This window comes from Aulonocara sp. 'chitande type north' Nkhata Bay, linkage group LG7, assembly GCF_057382095.1.
Source record: "Aulonocara sp. 'chitande type north' Nkhata Bay isolate Kocher_YH1m ecotype deep benthic linkage group LG7, A_spYH_male_GT1.1, whole genome shotgun sequence".
NCBI classification, from domain to species: Eukaryota; Metazoa; Chordata; class Actinopteri; order Cichliformes; family Cichlidae; genus Aulonocara; species Aulonocara sp. 'chitande type north' Nkhata Bay.
The window spans coordinates 15086939-15097905 of NC_141350.1; the positions used below are offsets into that span (position 1 = coordinate 15086939).

Here is a 10967-nt window from a genome sequence, read left to right on the forward strand (position 1 = left end):
GTTTTCACTCTTGATTATAAAGGAGGAGTTTGCTGTATGAGTCCTTCCAGCCCAGCTGGCCGAACAAACTGAGCCCCCCCCCCCCCCTCCCCCCGGCAGTGACTGTGTGATCCTGGGAAGTAGACTCCTCTCACTCTCACAACTTGTTTGATTTGGGCGTAAGGACGAGCTGACAAGACCTGGAAACATGGCTGTTACGGGCTGTACGAAATGCATTAAATATATGTTATTCTTCTTTAATTTTATTTTCTGGGTGAGTCGACCATATTTTTGTTCTCCGACGTTAGTTCTAAATTTATTTGAGTAACGTAGACTTCCTCTGCTTCTTCTTCTTTTGTTTCTCTCGTTTTCTGTTTAACTGATTTAACAGCTGCAATTTTACACATCTGTGAAGACCATAGCTTAAAATAATTTCAAAAAGATAAGCACAGAGGAGTTTCCCTCCTGAACTGCTCTACAAATTAAGCTGCTCCCTCTTAGTGAGAAGGGCAGCATCCATCCATCCACACAGGCACAGCGCACAAACTCTTGGCAGGAGCTAAAAATGCTCTCCCAACCTTCATCAACTTCTTTTCAGCCTGACTGAGCAAACGGGGAAAAGTGAGTGAAAGAGCCGGGAGGTAAAAGCCCTCCAGGCTGGCTGGTGTCTCTTTCCCCCCCTCCCAGTCTTTTTTACCGGGATTGTACTCTCTGCCTGTCACTCATCATCTGTACTTCAGGTCCACCGTTGATTTAACCAGTGTTCACCTTAACTGTGAACTCCAGACAAAAAAAAAAAAAGATTTCAGTTTAAAAAAAGACTGAAAGACATTTAGGTGACGGGAATAGGTGTTTCCCTCCGACTGTTTCCTTTTCCTAGAGTAATTCCCAAATTCCTTAATTCCTAAACATCGTGCTCAGACTGCACTGTGTGAAATTTCACATCATTTTAGTACATTCACCCTGTAAACTGAGCTCTTCTCAAGGCAGTCCCTTTTTTCCTTGCTTCAGTAATATGGGACAAGCCACAGTAGTTAAACAGCCTAATCTGGGTACATCAGTACATCACTGCAAACTATAGATATCCATTTTAAGTGCAGAATTGACCATTTGCATGGGGTGTTTTTAGATTTCCATTTGGTTTGCCTGTTTAGAGTGTGTTTTTGTTTTTAGGACGAACAGAATGCCCATATCCTGGACATGCTGCACTTGATTGAGTGTTTCCTCTGCTGGCCTCACTGCTGTGCCTGTCATTGTAAAAGCGCTAAGCCCCTTCTTCCTCATTTTGCTATTTTCACGCTGAGGATTCCGTTTCCTGTTTGCTGAGAACAATGGATTTCAGCCATGGCCAAAAAACACAAAAAAGAAACGAAAAGAAAAGTGCAGATATAAACACGGGCATGTGAACAATAACAGGAGCTACGTGCACTTTAGCTGTTCTATGATGACACTTGTCAATATATTTTTGCTTCATCAGATACATAATTTAGAAGAGAGATCAGGGAGTTGAAGTTGAGTCGATTTTAAACAATGCTGCGTGGACATGTCTGTGTCGTGGGTCACTGAGGTGTCAGGATGTCCTTTCTTTTCTTAAATGACAGGGGGACAGGTCACACACACACGCACACACACAGATATTAGCAGAAAGGCTTTGGTGTGGATTTGATCTCCCGAAAGTCAGCTTTCATGTTGTCTTAGATGTCACGGTGCTGTCACATGTAAAACATGCTGATGGGTCTTTTCTAAAAAGTCTTTAAAATTTAAAAACTACAGGATGATTTTAATATTCATGCTTCCTTTTCACTTTCATTTCAGACACTTAGGTGGGTCTGATCCTCATAAAGGATTCATCAAAGTGACCAAAAAATATGAAACAAAACAATTAAAAACCTTTTTTTGTTTCTTTCTGGGACAGCTGGCCGGAGGTGTGATCTTAGGAGTGGCTCTGTGGCTACGCCACGACAGTCAGACCAGCAACCTCCTCATTCTTCAGTTTGATGATCAGCAGGCACCGGGCACCTTCTATATCAGTGAGTATACACCAATAATTTGAATAATAGTGAACTGGTCCTCAGGACTGTGTGTAGTGAGGCAAGGAGGGCTGCTAGAGGAGAGGTGTGGACAACCAGGAGAAAATGTGGGAAAAAAAAAAAGAAAAGTATGTGTAATTATGTTTTTAAAGGGGAAGAAATTTAAAAAAAAGTGAACTTTATTGTTAAGGAGTATTTAAAAAATTGGGCAGGTGTTGGGGATTAATTCTTTTTGGGTGGGACCAGAAAACATTTGCGAGCCACCAACTGTCCTGAAATACACCCCTCCCTAACACACACAGAGCTCATGGAAATCATAGTTTTGAGTTGGTCTTCAAAACTTTTACCACAAGTAGATTATTCTTAGACCAGTTTTGAGGTGGCTTTAACACCACAGGGAGATTGTGCCCAGATTTAATGTTGGGAAAGCTGTTAATATTTTATGTTTCAAAGCTAAATATTCACAGAGTGAAGTGGCCTCATTTTGGCATCTACGGATTCTTACATTATAGCTCATACCACCCTCTCATTCAGAGTCAGGTTTCTATTTTAAGGATACTTTACTTCATATAAGGAAACTGCTCTGCCCTCGTTTTTCATCCTTATCATGATGGAAAGTTTACATTTAACAAAGTGATCAAATTTAACTCACGTGCTTCATGGTGAGCTGTGAGTGACATCCAGATATTTTGGAAATAGTAGGCGTGACACGACCTCTAAGAAGACCAGGAAACAGGACTTGCGTACATCCACAGCATGAATTAAAAGCGGCAGGGCCAGGAGCTACACCTCAGTCCACATGCTGTAAGGCCCATGCAGGAGAACATCTCTGATTCAGTTTATGGAAAAAGTCCCAGCCTTGATGTTCTTTCAAGAGAGAGGCCAGATGCTTCAGACAGATGTTTAAACACATGCTGGCTTTGAGAAAGTGGTCTAAGAGCGCAGCTGAAGCGATCATGAGCCTTCTGTTGTTCACACTTTAAAGTATTTTATCCTCAGGAAAATTCAGGAGTTCTGCACTACTGAACCGCAGCTCCATCTCTGTAACTGCACATGTTTTGCATTTTTTAACCTTTGTGTTGTGTCATGCCCACGACATGAACTAAGGTTATGGGTTGCAAGCACGTCTCCTTCACTGCCCTCAGAAGTCCTAAGGTTGGCCATGAAACCTACAATACATGATACAATTTAAAAATGTCAGCAGTCCGTGATCTTGGTTTGTTGTGGTGGTGAACTCTAGTGAGCCCATTAATTTACATTTGGGCCCCTGCTGCGCTCCCATACTTACTCCTCAGTAAGTATACGGAGCAAAGGCGGGCCGTGCTTTTTATAGAGGCGAGACACACTCGTGATTTTAAAGGCAGGGCGGCAAGTGGGGCCCACCCAGGCAAGATCAAGAGACTGCTTCTTCTTTTTTCCTCCCCTGTCCCTTAGACATACGCCCTTACATAATTCAAAAAAACCTTGTACATCTGCACATTATCCCTCAAATTAGAGTTTGGAATGGATGTTTTTAGCATGCTGGCACACCAAAGTGGTATTTATGTAAGACTGAAAATACACACCATCCTGCCTCTTCACCAGAGCTTGAACCCATTACTTGTGGCAGCTGACAGTAGTCTGGTCTGGGTAGTGTTACAACTCCTCGTACTGTACATTTCTACAAAACATGCTTAATAATGAGGCTCTTAGAGGCAGATAAGAATTAATTCCCCCTCTCATGTCTGTATGTAAATATGAGATTACAGCCAGGACTGGAAAACAAGGGATAAAAGCTTATAAGGCAAGCCAAGAGCTGACTAAACCCAGAAGGTTTACACAATGTTGTGAACTCTAAAAGTGCCAGTTGTCTTTATACATGCCCCCATGTTCGGCTTCATGATAAATCACCATATTTGACAGTACAATCACAATGAGAGAGGAGCCAACCAATTAGACCACTATTTTCAGTGGCAGGAAGTAGATACATTTCCTTGTATTTTTAACTGCACTATTCTCACCTCTGTAGCCCAGTGAGTCAAACCCCCAAACTGCCCCTGATATATCAGCATGTGTGTAAAGCTCTTTGGGTGGTCCACTTTTTTATTTTAAATTGGATCTGTTATGTTCATTTGCAACTCCCCCTTTTCTTGGAATTTTTCAAGTAGCTTGCGTGATTTCAATGTTCATAATAATCCTTATTTATCTTACACTTAGGTCCTGATGCAGGCTTTCGGTTCAACCTCTGATTCAAACAAGCCGCTTCGGTCAGAAAAATGGAAAAAGTCCTTGTGTGTCTCTTTTGTCTGCCCTTTTTGTTTTAAAGTCTTTGAAATAACAAGAGAAAAGCCAAATAGATCTTTTTTTTAAACAACTAACCCTCCTCACATAATTTCTCCACTGACATGCTGTATAACAGGCTTCGTCTCCGTTGTCTTGCTCCTGACTTTTCCCTTTTTAAATACTGGATGAGACGAGCAAGTGGGGCTTTTAGCTGGCGCCCACCCCACCACCACCACTTGGGGAGATTACACTCTGAGACAAGAAATAAATGAACTACCCCGGGGGTTTAAAATCGCCTGTCTCCCTTAAAGTCTCAATAGCCTTCAAGCTTCAAAAGGTGTTGTCATAGTAATGGAAGGCAGTGGAAATAATGCCTGCTTTGCCGCGTTGCCGGGTTACTGGCCCTGGTAGCCGTTTCACAGCGCGACAAAAGAGAACGAAAAAGGAGGGGTAGTGAGTCGACACACAGAGAGCGCAGATCTAAGGATGGGAGATAGTTCTGCGTGATAAATGAGGTACAGTGTGAGGTATTGGAGACCTGCAGATGCAACAGAGTCAGAGTCACTTACTGTCTGTCCCCTTTTTAGACTGCTCTGTCAGGCCACATTAGAGGATCGGTGTGCTTTGTTTTTTTATGCACACAAGAATAGAAAAGCCAGAAACAGACTGTTCCCGAACCATTTCCCACTAAAAGCACCGCTAGAAGACCCCCTTCACATCTTATGTAAAAGTAGCGGTACACTGCACGCTGCTAGTTTAGTCCAGCAGCTCTAACTTTAGCAGCTGCCCTCTGAAGTTTGTAAATGTAGGATAGAAAGGGCTGTGACTGATTTTCATATTCCTAGTTTGAATTTTTTCCCTTTATATGGAGTCTTTTATGCTTTGTGAATTACATAGTTGAAGATATCGTTTCACTCCCCTCTAACATGGTTCAGGAGTCTAGTCTTTGGACATCATCTCGTAATATGAGATCTTCTGTACTCTTGGGGATTTAAAAGGTGAGATTACTTTGGGTACTTTGGGAAGTACTGGTCTAATATTAGGTGGTGCGGTGGTTAGTTCTGCCACCTTACAGCAAGAAAGTCATGGGAGTGAATCTAGGCTGGAACTTTTCTGCATGTGTCTTCCCACAGTCCAAACACATGCCTGTCTCTGTGTTAACACTGCAACATACTGGCAACCTGCCCAGGGCCTAACCCCACCGCTCACCCTGTGAGAGCTGGGATAGGCTCCCTGAATAAAATAAGTGAAAGAAAATGAATGAATGGTTTAGTATCATGAGAATTTCTTGCTTATTGTGCCTATCATGTTGTGTTATCCAATATCATGTTCTGAAATCTAAACCTGAGCTACAGAAGAAATAAGAAAACTGTAAAATAGCAGAAAATCTCTAAAAGGATTCTTAAAGTTATAGCTCGTTGGATGGATATCATGAGATTATTATCAAACAAATTGCAGTTTGTCAGGAATGTTATATCTTCTAGATTTTTATTCATGCTGATAATTTGTTTTCATTAAGATTTTTTGTGTGTGTTTGAGCGGTGTCCACCCGCACCCTTCTCGTGATGCCTCTGGAGAAAACTGATTGCAGTTATTCTTTTTTTGTATGTGTGTTTCTTTTGCGTGGGCAAATTTCCTGGTGTAACACAAATATGCTGCCATTTAATAGGAGATCTCCACAAAAGTGGTAGAAAGCGAGTACGCACAGTGCTTACAGCACAGCTTTCATGCTGGGTGTAGTTGAATGCAACGCCTGCTAGGAGACAATTCCACATGACTGATGCTGCACATGAAATTTTTTCCTACAACGCAAATGCTGAATCTATAAAACACAGTCAATTTCCTTTAGAGACTCTAACAGTAAATAAAGCAATTACACTTGGCTTCATGTGAGGCAACCGACGTCAAATTACTGGTTTCATGTTATCACCAATAAGTAAAGCAACTCATGTATACACGAGAAGAGATTAGAGGGCACAGTAATTCTGAAGGAGACTTTATTGCATTTCAAGTAAATTTACTTTTTATATAATCCTACACCGATAATGCAAAACAGATTTTTAGCACCCACACAGTGTTTTTTCCTTTAAGCTGCAGAAAACACAAACCGGGCCTCTGCTGTAACTGGAGCTTTATTACCATCCATTGACTTTCTGCTAGTGTGGAGTGCCTCCATTATGGCTATGTGCCATTTACATTTAAAATATATATATTTTTAAACATAATGCCAGTTTAAATTGCAAATAAAAAAAATGTGTGTACATTTGTGGGTGGGTGTCAGTGAGTGTCTGTCCTTCTGTTTCCTGGGGAAGTATAATGGTCCAGGTCAGAGGTCAGTACAGAGGGGGGTTGAGGGTGTCTCAAGGGAATTTCCTCCCCTAAGGGAAGCACGCAGTCATCTCTGCCTCTCTTAGTCAGGATCTGGAATCTTACCTTCAGGATGTCAACAGTTTCATTCTACAGAGTCATCAGGAAGTCAAAACCCAAACAATGAGCAGTGGACTAGCGAGCAGTGGGAACTTGCAGGTCTAACACTGCTGCCCTCTAGTGGTGCTGATGATGCGCTGTCGCTATGATAAATCAAATGTCTTTAAGCCGTTGATGGACAGTTTCCTGCTCACTGTGCGTTTACAGGTGTGTACATACTGATAGCTGTGGGAGCTGTTATGATGCTTGTGGGCTTCCTTGGATGTTATGGTGCCATTCAGGAATCTCAGTGCCTTCTGGGCACAGTGAGTATACCGTTTTATCCACAAGTGACACTTTTTTTTCCAAATAAAGTATTTTAATCTTTGGAGTCACTGAAGTTAAAATAAATATCTTTGATTTGTAGTTCTTCTTCTTTTTGGTGATCCTATTTGCCTGTGAAGTGGCTGCAGCAATCTGGGGTTTCATGAACAGGGACACTGTAAGCACACACACACACAGTCACGGTTCACAGCATGTTTGATGTCTGCGTTGATGTTCCTTCTCTGCACCTCTAGTGAATCGTCTCTGTTTGTTGCTGTGTCTGTTAAACACCCCATCCCCACTCCTGATTATTCACAGATCTCCAAAGAACTGATCAATTTCTACGACTCTGCGTACATCAAGGCTATGGATGTGTCTGGGTCTGCCAGTAAAGACAGCGCCATCAAGGTGTTGGATGTCTTCCACAAAACGGTACGAAATGATGGGGGAAAAAATCATCACATTCTTTTTTTTTTTTGGCCCTGCTGCTTTGTTTTTGAAATGACAGGGTACAGAAATATTGTTGACTTCATGTTCCTGTGTTTTCTTTCTTGTTCAGCTCGACTGCTGCGGTAAAGGAGACGACACGGCTCTCTTTTTACAACTTGCCACCACCTTATGTCCTACAAAGTCTCCAGAGGATTTTCAGTTGAGATCTCAGGTATGCACAAATCTTTTGTTGTCTTCCCACTCCTTTTCAATATGTAACTAAAAACAGGTGAAACAATATTGAAATGTATTAGCTTTATTTTGTAAAGCATTTTTTTTCTTTTCTTTGCTTAATGAACTTTGTATATTGTTTCCATGATCGAAATAAATTAACACACAAACAAGTATTAGTAGTAATAATACTACTAACAACATTAATACTAATGTAAGCTTGTTTATTATATTTTTGTAATATTAAAAAAAAATCACTGTAAAGTATTACTAAGGAACTGGGTTGCTACATGTCCCAAATGTAATATGTTCAAGTACATTTAAAATACATTTAGTCCCGTGAAGGCCACAGCAAGTGAATCACATGTGTGCTCACATCATTCAGTAATTCCTTACTCATCATGGACTGTCACTCTGGAGAGACCACTCCCTTTAGGATTTGTCTTAATTTGCAGTGATATCTCCCTAAGGGACAGCTGGACTGAAACCAAGCAAGTGTTGCAGAGCTGATTAGCTCTCATTACTATGTAGGATTCACGTTTTTTTTCCTGTAGTTTTGTAGATTTGTAGGTATTTTGTTGGTTTTTCAGTGACTGCAGTGCGGTCACGTTAGACAGAAAATGTTAATGTTAAGAAATTTCAGGTATAACAAGTTTGCAATATTCTTAAGACACCTCTCAGGCTCAAGGAACAAATCAGTGTTATTGCTACACATAACAGACAACTTAGCAAAGAATCAATATTGAATTGCCTCTTTAGCCACTGTTGCTGTCAGTCTATCATAAAAACACAAAGTTGTTCCCATTTCTTTCGTTAAATTTACAGAAAACACAGTTTGACAGGCATAAAGTTGCACTTTTGCACCAACATGGTGACTTAAAAAAAATGTTTGTTAAAAACTTAGCATATTTCAGCACTGTGTGCTGTGTGTGTCCTTAAAGATTTGAGGAGAGTGAACAATTGGAGAACAAAAGAAGTGACAGGCCTAGAAAAAGCTGTTTATATATAGCAGATAAACAGTATCTGAGCCACGACCTTAAGAAACAGGAAAAAACATTCAGCAAAGACTAGATGCATCTGGCTCTTCAGTTGACCCATGCACTGTTCCCTGAATCGTCATCAGAGATGGTCTGAGTGGAAGGATAGCTGTCAAGAGGCCATTCTTAGCCAATTCTTCCTGTTTTGCCTAAGGAAGTGAAAGAGCGAGCAAAGGCTGAGGTATGCCAAAATACACACAAACTGGACTGGAAATCAGTGGCAACAGGTCAAATGAAGTGATGAATGAAAACATTTGAAACTTTGGGTTAAAATCAGCGTCAGTGAGTGTCTACAAACAATCGATAAAACACAGTGGAGGCATCATTTCAGTTAGTTGTGTTGGAAATCTTGAATTGCTGAAATTCCGAACACAGAAAAGTAGAATCAGACTTTAATATCGTATGAAAAACGTCTGATTGGCAAGGGCTTCATTTTTCAGCATGGCAATGATCCCATACACAGTGCCGGTGCAGTGAAAGCATACACAGATGCACGAATAGAAAAACACAGTAAAATAAGGCTAAAATGTCAGATTTTTATTCTTTGACAATTACTTGTCATCGTGATTTTAAAAAGAGTTTGGAGATTCTGACATGACACATGCAAGGATACACCTCATCATATTTAGTAAATGACCAAACTTGGTGATACCATTAACAATGACTTGTATCCTCTTATAACTGTTAATATGAACATTGCTATCAGAAATCATTTAATTCACCATTCAGAAAACTGATCAGAACAAGCGGATATTCTCCACCTTGTTTTGACTGCAGGCTCTGCTCTCAGTTATTAGTGAGCCGTAACAGTATGTGTGCAGAGTGAAGAGCATTCTCATTCATTACTGTGGCGTGGTCAGCATTCCTTATTTTCCCTCTTTCTCCCTGTCAGAGCTGTCATTATAAACTGATCGAGCTCTTCTCTGAGAAGCTCTACGTCATCGGTCTGGCCGCCTTGGTCGTTGCTGTCATCATGGTGGGTATTAGATTGAAAATGCATTTGTCTAAATCTCTGCTTTCATCAGCTGTGATAACATTGCAGGTACTGGAATACTCCCTTTGAATTAAACTGCTTTCATCTTTCACATTTAGATCTTTGAGATGATCTTCACCATGGTGCTCTGCTGCGGGATCCGCAATAGCCCCGGAGTATACTAGCAGTGCAACAGGCAGCAAGAGCCGCACCATCCTGTATTGGAATCATTTTGTTGTGTGTTTCTGTGCATCGGCTCCACTTCTTCATGCTTAAGTCACAAGATGGATATTTCTGCATTTGTTTTATTTTCTAGAGAATTGAAAGCTGTTTTTAAGATCTGTCTTCACTAACTATTTAGACAGTATCGTAGTTTCTAGCAGTGAGATTTTCCTTATTTATCATGGAAAATGTCTTCATTATAAATCTTTTATACATGCAATTTGTTGTGAAATATTTATCTGTCAGTCATTAATTCTGTTTTTACAGATGTATAAATTGTACATATACTTCTCATATGTTCATGACAGGAGTTAGTGTATTCCCTGATTGATTGTTGCATCTTGCTTCAGTGTGATAGTAATTTAAGTGGCAGGCTTTCAATAGTTGAAGGAAATATTCTGTTTTGCTCAAATAGCAAAAGAAGAATCGACGAGCATGTTTTCAGTCCGCTGTGTGTTTCTTCCTACTTGAACTTGCTAAACACCTTTCTTTAAAAAAAAAATAGGATAAAACATCAATATCTTCGCTCATAACCGGTTTTAATAACTGTAATAAATTATGCTAACTCTCTTGTACCATTGATTCGTCTTCATCTTTGTCTTTTTTTCTTTTCTTTTTTTCCTTTTTGACTACTCCCTTTAGGTGTTGTCACAGAGGATTAACTTTCTTATTCACATATTTGACTTGGCAAAGATTTATGGCTTACCTGACGCGATCCTCCTCACTTACCCAGGCTCGGGCTGGCAGTGGGAGTGCACTGGCTTTTGGCCCTCAGGGGCTTGCTTTCTTGCATCGTTGCTTGTGATCTATAGGTTGAAGTGCTTTCTTATGTCTTAGGGATTTTGTCACATTGCTTCCCATTAGTTAAATTAAAAACAAAAATAACAACATTTAACAAAAGAGAAACACATCTGTCGTTTCTGTCTTTTGTTCTATTTCCCTCCCGTCACGCCCAACCGGTCATGGCAGATAGCTGCCACTCCGTGTGACTGGTTGTGCTAATCTCAGTGATAGCACGCACTTCCAAAATAGTTTGTATGAGCAAGTCTCATAAAAGATGTAGTATTTAAGTCA

General features: G+C 40.5%; 1 protein-coding gene across 1 annotated transcript; it reads left to right on the forward strand.

Moving 5' to 3' along the window:
• Window positions 1–92: 92 nt before the first annotated feature.
• LOC147324818 (CD81 antigen-like) lies at window positions 93–10765 on the forward strand. The gene is made up of 8 exons (XM_086298940.1): window positions 93–253; window positions 1895–2009; window positions 6906–7003; window positions 7105–7179; window positions 7320–7433; window positions 7561–7662; window positions 9591–9674; window positions 9791–10765. The coding sequence occupies exons 1-8, from the start codon at window positions 188–190 to the stop codon at window positions 9854–9856; spliced, it is 720 nt and encodes a 239-aa protein (XP_086155066.1). The 5' UTR covers window positions 93–187; the 3' UTR covers window positions 9857–10765.
• The last annotated feature ends 202 nt before the right edge of the window (window positions 10766–10967 follow it).